Below are 16,785 nucleotides of genomic sequence, written 5' to 3' on the forward strand. Positions count from 1 at the left end.
GGTCTGGGAACCCCAGCTCTGGGGGTGTTTTGAGGATCACCCAGTTATCGTCCATACTGTCTAGAAGTCTATTCCCTATGTAGGCAAAGGCAAAAATAGACCCACACACACCACAGAAAGTCCTATATTTTGTTCCCGACCCATTCCTAAAGCAGAAGACAGTAACGAGCAGTAACGAAATCAGTCTGCTGAAAACTTCTTACTCCACATATGGAACGTCAGATCAGAAAACGAAATCCTGTAATTTCTTGGTAGGAAAGACTGCACCGTTCCAAGAGTGTCAGTCAATCTAAGTGGGAAACACTCAGCTTAAAGAGTGGCTCCAAAGAGACAAAATGGTGCTGTGAGCTTTGCTTCAAAGGTGCTTTGAGAACGTGAAGCCAGGCGGGCAGGGGCAGATGTCTAGGAAGGGCACTGCCATCCGTTCTGCTTTGCAGAGTGGGGGCCGAGAGGGAAGTAGAAGTGTGGGAGCCTTGTGTTGAGGAATATAAATAAGTGGCAGAGAAAGTTAGTATTATCTTTGCCCGTTTTTTGCCCTGGTGAGAAACCAATTTCCATTTGCACGACTTCCCTAAACTTCCTTTTCTGTCAGTAGTCCCCGGGGCAATTGAAGTCGGTGGAAACCCCTGCCATAGGTCTCCCTCCTGCTCTTCTTTCAGAAACCCAAGAGACATTCAGAAGACACATCAAAGCTCAGCTTGAATCCACTGGACAAGACAGAAAACACGCTCCTACTCTACAAAAGGATGATCTTATTTTCAATCAATGGACCCAAAACAATAAAGGCAAACTTGCTTTAAAAAGTTGCTGAACAATTCTAGAATTTTAATGAGATGCTTCCTTTCTTTTTAATACTTAAGAGGCTCAAAGCACCCAAACCATCAGGGGACAGAGAATCATTTAACAAGATTAGCTTTAACTAGAAAACCAAGCAGAGCAAGCAAGCTGTGGGGTGAACAGGGCCAATTCTTTGCAGTGTCCGTGTCCCTAGGATCCCCCTAATGGCCCCTTGCCCGGTGGCACTTACCACAGGTTTGGGCTGAGTCCCGATGGCACTGACAACATGCTCTGGGAGCAGATTCATTGAGCTGAGGTCTGTCAAAACATGACAGTTCAGAACCGTTGTACTGAATGTCTTGTGCTCTCAGAGACCCTACAAGGGGCGAGAATTCTGTCAGTGAAGACCATTGCCTCTATAAAAGAGCCCATGACCACCATAACACGGACAGGTACCCTTCTAGCTCTTAATATTTCTGAAGAAAAAGATGGCTATCGTTCACATTTAAAAATATGTCTTCTGACGTGGAGAAACAACTAGGAATGAATTTGTTAAAGCTCAAATTATAGAGTACTTCAGTTGCCAGAACTTGGAAGGATTTTCATTTTTGCCTAGTGGCACGGGACACTGCTGCCTTTTCAATGTCCTTATAAAGCAGTGCCTCTGGGGGACCAGGGGACTGTGAGCTGTGTTTCCAGGTGCGCTCTGTCCCTTTAATAGCTCCTGACTGTGGTCTTGGTCAAGGCCTCGTGGAACCCTCGGTGACAATGATGATAAACACACTTCACCCAAATGCTAAGAAACAGAAAGAGCTCAACACTCACAGCTGGGTTTTTTCTCCATAAACTGCCTCTTACAGTAGATGACACAGAGGATGAGCAGGGCCAACAGGACGGTGGCCAGGGCACTGCAGATTACGGCCGCCAGGGCTGTGTCCCGTGGGCTGGAGGCCGTGGACGGGATCTTCACGAGGTTGACCTTGCTGGTACCTGGAAACCGCAGGAATGGAGTCAGCAGACTCTCAACAACCCAGGAGACTCAGACGCTTACCCCCATCTTGGTGGCCACCTTTATTAATGGCCTTCATGTGATGCAAGAAAGACCCCAGAAAACAAGAGGAGGTATTTGAAGAAGGCTCAGTGCTCCCTCCTCTTAGAAGATTTCTTTAATACCCCAAAGTGTGTGGATGTGCCCCTTCTCCTTTCCCCACAGCACTGTGGACACACAACTCTCAACACACTGCATTGCCAGGATGTGCTTTTAGGCCCGCTAGACCAGAGCTGTTGGCAAGATGGAATTCCTCATCGTTCTCTGTCTCCCAGTGCTTGACACAGCATTTGGCACATCGTAGGTATGTAATATTTGCAATTTAATTGGAATTAGACTACCTACATTTCAAGCACACTGAATTAAGGGATGCTTTTGGGGGCAACTTGAGGGAAAAATAAGGAAAAAATCATTCACAAGCTAATAGTAACTCCCAATTTCTGAGACAGTAAGCATTTTTTAATGCCTGGCTGTTGAATGACTGAACAACATCTAAGTTTTAGAGAAAAAACCGAATAGTGTTGCTATTCTGTTGCAGGGCAGCCCAGTAACATGTTAAAGTGTCAAGAAAGACATTCTCTTTTAGAGGGAGGTATTGTGTCATTGTTAAGGGCTAAGATTCTGGAATCTCACTGCCTGGGTTAATCTCTGGATGTGTAACCCTGAGCAATTAATCTCTTGGAGTCTCACACGCAACTCTGTTCTATGGAGGTAGGGAGAGGGCCTGTCTCACCCGGCTGTTGAAAAAATGAAATCATGTTTTATCAGATAAAGCATGTAGAACAGCCCCTTACTCAGTGCTCTAGAATCATTAGCTATTGATTGCTATTATTATTCATGACGATAATAATTAGCACTTAACTTTTTTAGGGTACTGGGAAGAATGAACTCATTTAGGTCAGAAATCTATATTCAGTGCAGTCACTTCAGAACCTACTAACTAACCTGAAAAGAATTTGAGGGAGCTTGAACCCTAAACAGAGGGGCAGTTATGCTTTCTCTTCCTCTGGGTACCCCCCGCCCAGGTGAGGTGGGCCCTCATCCTCCCCTTAGGATGCTCTCAGCTCCTGAGCGCCACTCAGTAAGAGCTCCCCCGAGGCTGAGGGTTACTCCAGACCACTGTGGCCTGAGAGAAGCGTAACATGTGCCCCTCATGTAATTTTAGGTTGTCTAGAAGCCATTTTAAAAAAAGAAAAATAAAGAGGAAAAATTAATCTATTTTACCTAACCTAATAGATCTTAAAATATATTATGTATTCATGTATTCAATATGAAAATCATTAATGACATATTTTACATCCTCTATTTTGTACAAAAATTTCAAAGTCCAATGTGATTTCACATTGACGGCACCATCTCCTTTTGGACTAAGCACATTTCGGGCGCTCATTAGCCACATGTGGCTCATGGCTATTGGACGGACACAACAACTCGAGACGTTCAATGTTTGTATCTGTATTTGTGCAGCGTGGCTCCTAAACACAAGCCAACTCATCAGCTGGCACCCTTCTTCTCGTCCCTGGCTACATATCCCCCCAACCCTGTAAGATTGATTTCCACTGTATGACACTTGAGGCTAGAACCAGAGAGAAACTTCTGGGTTAGTAATATTGAATCACAAAAATATGATAGCAGGAGTGATCATCTGGGAACATCAAGTCTTGGTATTTCTAGGCTCAATGATTCTGGGGCCACACTGATAAAAGTTTCTGAAGGCCGCCCAGAAGGCACCTAAGCCATACGCCTTGGGCTTGGATGATTAGGAATCATAGTCCAGTCATACATTTTAAAGGATATTTGTTCGTAAACATGTTTAATATTCATAAAAAATAGTTACCACTTATAGCTATGTAGACATCCTATAATCACCAAGCAGCACATACTGAAGTTCAGCATACAGCAAGCTAAACAAATTGCATCCCTGACCTAATAGAGATTAAATCTAAATCTGAAACAGCCTCTATCAGTGGACAAATTCACAAGAGGCTGTATGAACACAGGCACAGCTGTTCAAACACTGACAAATCAATAACCGAAGAGGAATTTATATCCTGCGCAAGGGAAATAGTTGACTACACCGCAGGGTAAGGGATCTGGGAGATGTAACTCTTATCTCTTTGGACCAAATGGTACAGTTGTGGAAAACTGCCATCTCGCTTATGTTTGTGAGAAAGGTGGTTGACTTCAGAGCGAGATCAGCTGAAAACTCTTCATCAAATAACCCAGCTCCACACAATGCAGGGCTTTAGCAAGAGCTGTCGTCAGAATGAAACACAGTACATGATTTGAGCTGAAGATCTCAAAGTTCTTAATGCTGTTGTAACTATCAAGTTAAGCTCATCAATTCACATAGTATTGGATATTCAGGAAAACGCTACTAAGAATTGGGACTTCAGGTTAAAGTAGAATCACGATTAGAATCCTTTAAGTTCTTGTTGAACTTCTTTGAAAGTAAATTAGTCATCTTACTTACCTTCATATGAAAGGAAATGTTTCTGCTTTATAAACATGCTAAAATGCACCCGATGAGGATTTTGAGTCTGGTGGTTTGTGATTCAGCATTTATTTTCCCCAAACTAATTGTAGAAGTCTTAGGAATAAGTATCTTTCCATGGTAGGGTACTAATATTGTAATCTCAATGATATTGAGTTGCCATAATAATATTGATTTTTTTTAAAAAGTGCACTCAGTAAGCCCCTTCTCTATACATTTCCCTGGAAGTAGCATCTGAAGATGAACAAGAAAAATACAGTAGTTTTACCTCTCAATGTTTGACACCTATATAAGAAAAGGTGTCTTTTTTAACTCAGACACCCTCTCAGAGAGGTCTCCATGGGAATCAGGGCTCTGGAAACCACATTCTAGATTTTTTGTTTATATGTACAAGTTTATGACCAGCAAACAATCTGTTTTATAGGAAATGGGCTCATCATTTTTAGGTTCAATCATCACATACAACAATGCAGACATTTACGTGGATGCTATGGGAGATAGGGCTGCCTATCTTTTGATTTAAGAACAACCCTAGAAACTCACTCACATAAGTTTCTGCTAAAAGCCTGTTTCCTTTCTGATTTTGATCAAATCTTTTTGATTTGAGTAGTAAAAAAAGCGGGGGTGGGGGGGAGGAGGAGGTTGGTGCCAATTATATGAAGTGGCTTCTACTCTGTTAAGTTCTGGTTAATTGAGGTATTGCTGAGAATTTCTCAGAAAAAGATTTATCTAGTACAAACTAAAAAGTATTGTTTTGCTGACCTGTGACCGCTGCAATGATACTGAGATTAAAGATTCTTTCCACCCACATGCCTCGACTGAATTCCCTGTCCATAGCTGACCAAGTGTATTGAATGCCTGCAAGGAATTTTACCCATACCTTATTAGGATTCTGATAGTACTTCTGAAGAATTGGGAACAGGAATGTCCACAGTCTTTGGAAAGTTTTAACTTTTCTGGAATACAAAGGCATCCCCTACCCTAAGTTATTAAATTACACTATAATCTTAGCACTACCCTCTGGCAAAGTTACTTCAGAGTGAGAACTGTTTTCTTAGCTTAAATTTTATATTACATTAGATAAGTGCAATGTTATATTATACATTTCCTTAGGAGTTCAGCTCAGTGGAACAATCACATACTGAGTATCTACTGTGAATAAGACATCCTACGAGGCATTAAGTAAGTTGAATGAGAATCTGAATAGAAGAAGAGAAAAGAGAGGTCGTCAACAAAGTCTGGCAAGTGTTTTTATACAAGTTCACTTTTACCCTCTTTGGAGTGTGACCAAGGTGCAAAATATCCCAATTGCAGAGATACTCTCTTTATATCTCACCCCCTAAGCAGCTTCAGAATATAGCTGGAGAGACGCATATAGTGGAGAGATCTGCGTTACTGGACTCTGACGAGTCATGGAAAAGTCTTAGAAGAGGGACCCCTCAGAAGCTGCAAATTAGGAACTCAATGCGCAGGCTTGACTTGACCGAAATGGGCTTCACTAGACCCCTGGACGCTGCTCACGTACCTCCAGGGATTTTGCTCCCTTTACAAGCCGGCAGAGCTGTGAGAATGCACTGATGGCCCTCATTGTATAAACGGGGAAACCAAGACTTTGGGTAGTTTGCTCAAGTCTATACAGCAAAGTGAGGGTGCTCAAGACCTGAAACCAGTGGACCGCACTGGTCCGTGGGTGCACGTAGCTTGTAAGTGAGTAAAACTTTCTGCCAGGTAAGGTGAGCAAAATGTGGTCCGTGTCTATGTGCAGGCCATGCTCATTTCTGCAGGGAGAAACCAGCCAGACCACGGAGAGATCCGGGGACTTTCTGAACAGCAGACCTTCCGGGCGTGCATGAAGCCAGTTCCGCACAAGGGCACCTGCCCTGGGAGAGTACTTCAGGGTGCCTCGGCCTCAGCGTGGATGTCGGTGTCGCACCTGGTGGCGGGCACGTGGAGCAATGCCTGAGTGTCACTGAGGCGGGGAGGAGAGGCATGTTTACGAAGGCGACTGAGCCTGGGACAGGTGGGAAGCATCAGGCTCCCACGTGCACTCTGCGAGGTTTCATTGGTACTTCCATAGTTCTGCTTCCTACTGATCTCCCTACATGTTTAACCATGCCAACTTCCTAGCATGCTGTTTAAAAACCCACTAAACAGAAGATCCTTCTTCCCAGCGTATCCTCCTGACAAAGGGAGGGCTGGCTTGGGAGGAAGGAAACTGGGCTCCCAATTCTAGCTCTCACTACTTTCCACCCTGGTCATGGACAAGACTTTCCCCCTCTCTGAAGCTTGGTTTCCTCATAGACAAGATTAAGTAGTGGCTCAGCATGCAGACACCGAGAGCCACCAACAGTGAGGCTGAGGGCTCAGTGAAAGTGTCTCTCGGGCCAGATGAGCTCCTATGGAGCTAGCTGCCAGGCACACTGGGACACGTTGGTTATTAAGAAAGTCTCGTGATCTATCTGTGGCCTGGCTGATTTCTTCCTACAGAAATGACCATGACCTTCACATTAAAGAATAAGATTAAGTAGATGCTGTATTTCACTACTCTGAAATTTTTATTTCCGGTCTAACCTGTTTCCCTGAACTCTAGATTCATCTATCCAACAGCCTATTGAACATCTCCACTTGGATGGGGATATGCATCTTAAACTCAAAAATGAGTCCAAAAGATGACCTCTTACAACCTCTGACAACCCCGACCTCCTTGCTTCTTTCCGCAATCCCTCCCTCCCCACAGACCTCTCCTGCCCATCACTGCCAGTCAGCAAGGCTCATCCCAGGCTGCACAGATCGTTCCTTCAGCTGCCCTTCTGCAAACATCACCTACTTAGCAAGGCTTCTCCACCAAACTCTTTTAAAACTACAGTATCTCACCAGGGCTTCCTACCCCCTTCCCTGCTGGCTTTTCCTTCCTAGTACTTACCTGCCATCCGGCACTTTATGTGTTTAACTTGTTTGGTTCATTGTCATTCTCCCCTCTGGTGGGAGCAAAAGAACACAACCCGCTGGGCTTGTGTTTAAGCTGAGCCCAGCCAGAGGCCATATTTTTCAGCCTCCTTTGCAGCTAGGTATGATGATATGTCGAAATCAGAGTCAACAGGGAATGGGAGGGATGGACGGAAGTGATGTGTATAGTATCTGTCATCTCTGATTTAGGGACAAATTGCTTGCCCCAGCCCTCCCCTTCGCTGTGGGCTGCAAGCGGGCTATGGCTGGATTATGGCCAGTCCTGATCCTATAGATGAGGAAGATATCCAAAGACTGGCAAAGTGCTGGGGAGCAAGCTGCTGGCCTCTGAATGATATTCTGCAGCGGACCCGCTCCACCATGCTGGCCTGCAGAATGCAGAGAGGAACATCTGTCTTATTAAGTGGCCATATTTTGGGGTCTTCTTGTAACAGCAACTTAGCATTTACCCTAATCAATTTCACCTCTCACTAAATCCAGCTTCCAAAAGGGCAGGGATTTTCGTCAGTTTTGTCAACTACCAGAGTTACAACACCTACAAGTGTTCTTGGCACATAGTTGGTGCCCATATGTATTTGATTAATGATGGGATGAATATATGTGAAAGAAACTGGAAAACTTGAAGTATCCAAAGGTTTATTTAACAGGGACCTCTCTAATTAATAAGGTGAGATTCTGCCAACAATGTTTGCCTCATAGGCTTCCACCCTTGGCTACAGAGTTGGTGACAGTGCAGATGGAAACAGCTGGTGGCAAATAAGAGTTCCATTGGCATGTTCTTTATGTGATGTTAATGTGACCACAGGTGGAAGAGCAAGCGTTGCTCGGATTTATCAATACACAAACCTTGAGGATTATATATAACCACAGAATGAATACGAAACAAAAACTTCACCTTCTCTAGTCAATTTTAATTAGCACTCCATGGACTCATCACAAAGGGATCTTATTTTATTTATTATATGCCGAATATAATCTTACTTAACAATGCATACGTCGTGATGACTAATTTATAGTGAATGACCAAAGAGGTTAGAAAAGGGGAGGACCTTCGGGACGCCAACCACATCTTCCAGCGAAAGCCGCTTTCAAGTCAATTTTGGAAACTGATTACTAGCTAAATTGGATAAAGGTGATGATTAAGCAGTCCTATCATTTTATCAAACCAGGCATACTAATCTTACATTTTTACTGAGCATCTCCCCCTAAAACTATGTAGAAGTATGGGGAAAATGCCATGAGCATCTAGAGAACTGTTAATGACAGGAACCCATAATTATTTTTTGGAGGCAGTTACCTAGATTATCACACCATCACACCATCACAGTTTCCATATGCCAAACACCTACAGAGGGCCAGACCTTTACTTACTCACTTTTGAGATGTCATAACAATCCTTTACAGTGAGGGTTTTGTCCATGAAGAAGGCTGTACATACATACATATTTTTTTCATTTCAAACAAATATTGGGTGGTTCGATCTAGATTTGAGCCCAGTTTGTCTGACTCTAAAACTTATGGTTCTTTTGTTTGTTTGTTTCTTGTGGTTTTTTTTGTAAATTATGTTACGCTTTTTCCAACCATGTAGAGCAAAAAATTTACTATAGTGTGAAGGATTCTTGGCTGAAATTTTGCACAGACCGGTAAATTCTAAGTAATCAGCTAACATATACAATGTAACTTGACCTAATATTTTTTTAAGATTTTATTTATTTATTTGAGAGGGAGAGAGATAGTGAGAGAGTGCATGAGTGGGGGCGGGGGAGAGGGAGAAGCAGGTTCCCCGCTGAGCAGGGAGCCTGATGCAATGAGGGGCTCAATCCCAGGACCCTGAAATCATGACCTGAGCCTAAGGCAGATGCTTAACCCACTGAGCGCCCCAGGCGCCCTAACATGACCTAATTTAAAAACACAAATCTAGCTTCACAAATTCAAACTGTCTTATCCCCAAGATTAAAGAGGCTATTGTATTTTTTTGCAGGGAAAAATAATGTATGGCCTTTTTAAACGTTATTTTTAAGGTCTCTACGATATAATTAAATGAGTATCAAATAAATATAGTAGGGAAGAACAAGTTGTAAGCAAACTATGCTTTCTAAGCTTCTGTTTTCAAGATTTCAATGATGCCTTGTGTTTTCATCAGAGAGTTTAGCATATGCAAATAATACATCAGGTTTCCTGCCCTATGACATGTCACTCCAACAGAATTGGAAGTGTGAGCATTGATGACAATGTTTTGGCACATGCAATTCAAATAACAACTAGTTCTGAAATATAAACATACAATTTAGACATTTCCTAATAATTTTCACTGAAATATTTTATCTTTGACTTTTTCACTTGTTTCAAGTAAACTGTAATTCGATCCATTCCTTTCTGTGCTCTTCTACCACCACCAATAAAAATCCCATGTCAAATAAAGGTTTAACAAAATAAAACCCAAAGAATCTATTTCTAGTAATGCTCTTTAATAAAAAAATATTAACAAAGAGCTCTTTGCAATGTTAACTGAGGGCAAGGATACAGTTCTGGAGTGTAAGCTTTATCTTGTTAATCTAAACTGGCTAAACAAAAATATCTATGTTAACACTCAACATATGAATTCCAGATGTACCACAAAAGAGTCTGTCACCAAACAAAATAGTTGGATTTTTTTTAATCCACTTTATACCAAGCATTCTGACACTGGATAAATGTAAAGAGTGAGCCTTCATCATTTATTTTTTTTTTTCATTTTTGACTTTGGTCTTAGAACTATGTGGTTTGTTTTTTAGTAGCTGATAGAAATATTATTCCAAAATGAGCTTTTTCTGTGTGTTCCCATATATATTTAAACTGGACTGATTTTTTTTTATTGTGGTAAAATATATATAACATAACATTTACCACTAGTGACATTGAGTATATTCATGATGTTGTGCAACCATCACCATTAATTCTAGAACATTTTCATCACCTCAAAAGGAAACTCCATACCCATTAAGCAATCAATCACCATTCTCCTTTCTCTCCACTTCCTGGCAAGCACTAATCTGCTTTCTGTGGATTTGTCTGTTCTGCATATTTCATATAAATGGAATCACACAATATTATGTGGCCTTTTGTGTCTGGCTTCTATCACTTAGCATAATGTTTTCAAGGTTCAACCATTTTGTAGCATGTATAGGAACTCCATTCCTTTTATGGCTGAATAACATTCCATGGTTTGGATATACCACTTTTGTTTATCCATTCATCAGCTGATGGACATTTGGGGTGTCTCCACTTTTTGGCTATTGTGAATAATGCTGCTATTAAGATTCACATATAAGCTTTTCCCATATATTTTAAAACTTTTCACAAAGATATATTGTTTCACATGCTATCCAAAGACACATTATTATTATACTAAAACATTAAGTTAATTAATAATTCAGTAAATGGAAGTATTTCCTGAGCAAGAACTAAGAGGAGAGTGGAGGAAGATGATGTTAGAGAAGCTGGTCAGGGTCAGTTCATGTAGGAATTTAGAAACTGTAGTGAGAAGTTTGGATTCTATTCTAAGAATAATAGGATATAGTCAACAATAGCAGAATACACATTCTCAAGGGCACATGGAATATTATCCACGATAGACCATATGTGATGTCACAAAACAAGTTTCAATAAATTTTTAAAAATTGAAATCATGCAAAATACCTTTTCTAATCACAATGGAATGAAACTAGATATCAGTAACAGAAAAAAAAAACTGGAAAATTCACAAATATGAAGAAATTCAATGATATACTCTTAAATAATCAATGGGTCAAGGAAGAAATTGCAAAGGAAATTAGAAAATCCTTTGAGATGAATGAAAACAAAACCACAACATAACAAAACCTATAGGATGCAGCAGAAGTGATGCTTAGAGGAAAATTTATAGCAGTAAATATCTACATTGAAAAAGAAGATCTAAAGTGAATAACTTAAACTTCAGCTTTCAAAGACATTAGAAAAAGAAGAGCAAATTAAACCAAAAGCTAGATGGAAGGAAATAATAAGCATTAGAGCAGAGATAAACAAATAGAGTATAGAAAAAATAATAGAGAAAATCAACAAGACCAAGAGTTGATTCTTTGAAAAGATCAACAAAATTGACAAAACCTCAGATTGACTAAAAAAAGGGGAAAGATATAAATTATTAAAATCAGAAATGAAACAGTACATTGCTACTGACTTTACAGAAATAAAAAGGATTATAAGAGAATAGCATGAACATCTGTACACCAACACACTGGATAAACCAGAATGAAATGGACAATTCTTAGAAATATACAAACCAACAAAAACAAAACAGAAGAAATAGAAAATCAGAAAAGACCTATTAGAAGTAAGGAGACAGACTCAGTGATCAAAAACCTCCCAGCAAAGAAAAGCCCAGGACCTGATGGCCCCACTGAATTCTATGAATAGGGGCAGAGAGAGAGAGAGAGAAGCAGGCTCCCCGCTGAACAGGGAACCAGACGTGGGGCTCGATCCCAGGACCCTGGGATCATGACCTGAGCCGAACGCAGACGCTTAACTGACTGAGCCACCTAGGTGCCCTGAATTCTACCAATATTTAAAGAAGAATTCACATCACTCCTTCTCAAACTCTTCCCAAAAAAATGAAGAGAAAACACCTCCAAACTTTCTAGGAGGCCAGCATTACCCTGATACTAAAGCTAGATAAAGGCACTCCAAAGAAAGAAAACTACAGATCAAGAGCCCTTATAAAGATAGACATGAAACCCTCAACAAAATAGTAGCAAACCAAATTCAGTAGCATGTTAAAGGGTTACATACCATGACCAGGTGGGATTTATCCCAGGAAGGCACTGATGATTAATCATACAAAAATCGATCAATATAATACACAGTAATGAAATGAAAGGGAGAAAAATACACATGATCATCTAAATTTTACACTGAAAAAGCACTTGACAAAATCCAACACCCTTTCATGATAAAAATACTGAATAAATTAGGAAGACAAAGGAACTTCCTCAACATGATAAAGGTCATATATGAAACACCCACAGCCAACATCATATTCAATGGTAAAAGACTGAACACTTTCCCCTAACATCAGGAAGAACACAACGATATCTGCTTTTACCACTTCTATTCAACACAGTAGTAGAAGTCCTTGCCAGAGTAGTTAGGCAAGGAAAAGAAATAAAAGGCATCCTAATTTAAAAGGAAGAAACAAAACTTTCCTTGTTCACAGATGATTTGATCTTATGCATAGAAATCCCTAAAGATTCCACAAAAAAACTATTAGAACTAAAATCCAAAAAAGAAATTAAGAAAATAATCCCATTTATAATATCATCAAAAAGATTAAAATACTTAAGAATAAATCTAACTAAGGAGGTTTTTACCCTGTACACTGGAAATTGCAAAACATTGTTGAAAGACAGAAGACCAAAATAAATGGAAAGACATACCATGTTCATAGATTAGAATACTTAATATTATTAAGATAATAATATAACCCAAAGTGACACACATAAGGTGCTTGGCTGGCTCAGTCAGTAGAGAAAGCAACTCTTGATCTCGGGGTTGTGAGTTCAAGCCCCACATTGGGCATAGAGCTTACTTAAAAAAAAAAGTCGAGATTTAAACAAAAAATCCATTAAAAAAATAACAAAGTGATATGCATAACTCAATGCAATCTCTGTCAAAATACCAATGGCTTTTTTTTTTAAGGAATGAAAAAAATCCTAAAATTCATATTAAACTTCAAGGAACCCTAAATAGCCAAAACAATCTTGAAAAAGAACAAAGTTGGAGGACTCATACTTCCCAAATACCAAACTTGCTATAAATGCTATAGTAATAAGAAAAGTATGGTACTGACATAAGGATAGACATACAGACCAATGGGGTATGATTATGTGGATTCAGAAATAAACCCATACCACTATGGTCAACTGATGGAGTCAGAAAGCTGATCAGACATTACAAAGGGCAGAGATGGGAGGAGAACAGGGAGATATTGCTTGATTGGCAGAGTTTCTGTTTGGAGTGATGAAGAGTCATGGAAGTAGATGGTGGTGAGGGTTGCATGACATTGTGGATGTAGTTAATGCCACTGAACTGTGCATTTACAAATGGCAAGTTTTATCACCATAAGGAAAGAAGAACAAGAAGTGATTGGAGGGTTTAGGGTGTGGAAGGTGACAAGATCTACCTTACACTTTAGAAAGATGACCGCTTGCAGAGGGAAAGAGAGAAGGACATCTGGTGGGAAGGACTGCAGTGGTTCAGATGAAGATGATGATGGCTCGAGTTAAGTTATAACCAGGAAGATGTTGTCGACTGTCTATATTTGAGAAATACTTGTTGTAAGAGCAACTGGATATACTGAATGTGAGTTAGATGCAAGGCAAGAAGGAACCAAGAATGATGCCTAGGTTTCTGTAAACCACAGGGCAAATTATGGTGCCATTTATTATTTTTTGGGAGACTGAAAACTTTAGGGATGGTGGGAGGGTGGGGAGGTAAGGAATAAAAAATTCTGTTTTGAAATGTTAAGTTTGAGATATACCTATTATCCACCCACGTGGAGCTGTTGAGTTGGCAGGTGGCTATACAAGCAAGGTGGAAGAGAGATAGTAACCGGAGATACAAATTTGAAAATCATGAGTGCACAGATAATACCCAAAGCCAAAGGACTGTTAAAAGCCCCTCCATGTATAATGTAGATAAAAATCAAGGACCTAGCAAAGAAGCCAGGTACACTCTGAAATTGGAAATCTGATGGAAGAGGAGGAGCTAGCCTGTGACATCAGAAGAAAATGAGCAGGAATGGTGTCAAGGTAGCCTGGAAAAAATGCATTTCAAGAAGGAAGTAGTAAACCAAAGTTTAATGGGATGAATTCTGATTCTTAAATAACTAGGCTACATCATGATATTTTATTTTAGGGACTAATTATAGAAAGCAAATCTTAATATTCTGGCAGAAAGTTAAATAGGTTTGTGATTTAAAAAAAAATTAGTGACCTTGCCCATTGTAGCCACTGGAAAAATTTATAGTTGGATGAATTTTTGAATTAAGATGAAACCAAAATGTGATTTAAAAATATGATGTCACAAAGTAAAATTATAGGAGCAAAGCTCAGTGGAAGTTTTTTTTTCTTTTTTAAATTTTATTTTATTATGTTATGTTAATCACCATACATTACATCATTAGTTTTTGATGTAGTGTTCCATGATTCATTATTTGCGCCTAACACCCAGTGCTCCATGCAGTACGTGCCCTCTTTAATACCCATCACCGGGCTAACCCATCCCCCACCCCGTCCCTTCTAAAACCCTCAGTTTGTTTCTCAGAATCCATAGTCTCATTCGTCTCTCCCTCCGAATTCCCCCCCTTCATTTTTCCCTTCCTTCTCCTAATGTCCTCCATGCTATTCCTTATGTTCCAAAAATAAGTGAAACCATATGATAATTGACTTTCTCTACCTAACTTATTTGACTTAGCATGATCTAATAAATAGCAATCATGACTTAAGCAAGATCCCATTACTTATGCAAGATTATTTAAATTAAAAAAGTACCATTTTTCAAATGAATGATAGAAAGATCAGACCAGGATCTGCATCTTTTTCCTAAGGAATTGTGCTGACTTTACTTGTGAAGCATCACCCAAATATCTATATTTTTAGCTTGACATCTGTTTACCAGGATCTGAGACTAGTGAACACTGGACAGAGTATCATCCCACACCTGTATCTAGGATAGTCGATTGTGTGCACATAGAACCAAAAATTCATCATGTCAGGCCAGTTTCAAACATGCTCCGAGTGCTGAGTTTCCAAGGTAGTGCCCTAAATGTTTTTAGTGATTTTCTTTTTTGAACTGAGAGCACATCAAAAATAGCACAGCTTTGCAAGCCCCTTTCCTTTGTTGAGCCATGTTGTAACTAACATCTATTGATAAATACAGAACTTTCGAGCCTGATTCCTTCTTGTAACTTCCCTTCAAGGCACCACACTAATCACCAGTTTTTTTGTAATTTAAATGCAAGTGAATGAAGGCAGAGTCCCAAAGTGGCCTCAAGCTTCCTTTCTTTTAATACTAATACAGATGATTCACAAATATGGCTGTATTATAAACAGGATGCAGCCCTAAGAAGTAAGCTTTTATATCTTTATTTCCCACCTGGCCAAGTTGTATCTAAGGGCCACCGAATGTAAAGAAAGTGGAATGTGAAAGCTGAAAAGATATCCCTGGAACCAAAAAAAATCTATCTATATGAAATCTAGTATATTGTAATGGCACCGACAGGCTCTCTGATTGTGGCATTATGGGATGGAGGCTATTCTGTTATTGAGAGCAGTGCAGAGCAGGTGACCCTGAGAGCTTCCATGAAGGATCTCTGAGCCGTCTCTTCATCGGCCAGCTCTGACTGAATCAATTTCTGTCTTCCTCTGGGCTGCCTGCCCATCACTGTTTTATTGCCATTAACAGCCTGTTACCATGTTTGTTGGGAGGAAACCACGAAGAAAATGTGAAATGCCCTCTTGGAGGAGCAGGGAGGGAGGGGGAAAATATATCCATTCTTAAATTCAAAGCACTAAGGAGTGTCCTTCATGTTTACGTTTAATGTCATATTCTTGTAATAAGTCATTTAAATAGTAATTTCCCTTAGATTATCAACAAACATTACTCTCTGTTACAAGACACTTAAAAATATAAGTCAATCAGAGAAAGACATGTATCCTATGACCTCAATGATATGAGGAATTCTTAATCTCAGGAAACAAACTGAGGGTGACTGGAGTGGTGGGGGGTGGGAGGGATGGGGTGGCTGGGTGATGGACACTGGGGAGGGTATGTGCTACGGTGAGCGCTGTCAATTGTGTAAGACTGTTGAATCACAGACCATTGTACCTCTGAAACAAATAATACATTATATGTTAAAAAAGAAGAAGAAGATAGTAGGAAGGGAAAAATGAAGGGGAGGAATTCGGAGGGGAAGAGGAACCATGAGAGACTAGGGACTCTGAGAAACAAACTGAGGGTTCCAGAGGGGAGGGGGGGGTGGGGGGATGGGTTAGCCGTGATGGGCATTAAAGAGGGCACGTAGTGCATGGAGCACTGGGTGTTATGCACAAACAATGAATCATGGAACACTACATCAAAAACTAATGATGTAATGTATGGTGATTAACATAACATAATAAAAAAAAGAAAAAATATATGGTTATAGTCAATATTCTAAAATGATTCCAGTTATTCCAATATTACCTTTTGAATTATAGAAGGAAAGGTCCAAATACTGCAATTAAAACATGAGTTATATGAATATCAAAGCCTTTTACTGCCTTCTGGAAAGCTTTCACCAAAACACTGCACCAAGTTTCTTAGAACAGGTGTGTAATTAGAAAAGTATAAAGTTCTTTAAAAAACAGGCCTATTAGTTATCAGTTCTTATTTGCAACTTTATCTCTGTTCATAGAAAATCTTGACTAAAGTCCATGGTTTTAAA

At 39.9% G+C, this 16,785-nt stretch overlaps 1 protein-coding gene across 3 annotated transcripts in view; it reads right to left on the minus strand.

Moving 5' to 3' along the window:
• Positions 1-16,785, minus strand: part of TNFRSF19 (TNF receptor superfamily member 19) — a 92,693-nt gene that overhangs the window by 15,287 nt on the left and 60,621 nt on the right. For all 3 annotated transcript variants that reach the window (XM_032403340.1, XM_032403339.1, XM_032403338.1), the window contains exons 6-7: positions 1,603-1,767; positions 1,028-1,153 (exon numbers count right to left, since the gene is read on the minus strand). In XM_032403340.1, the coding sequence (XP_032259231.1) occupies positions 1,028-1,153; positions 1,603-1,767 (291 nt within the window). The remainder of the gene's footprint in view (positions 1-1,027; positions 1,154-1,602; positions 1,768-16,785) is intronic.

Source organism: Phoca vitulina, unplaced genomic scaffold (assembly GCF_004348235.1).
Source record: "Phoca vitulina isolate PV1807 unplaced genomic scaffold, GSC_HSeal_1.0 scaffold5, whole genome shotgun sequence".
Taxonomy (NCBI): Eukaryota; Metazoa; Chordata; class Mammalia; order Carnivora; family Phocidae; genus Phoca; species Phoca vitulina.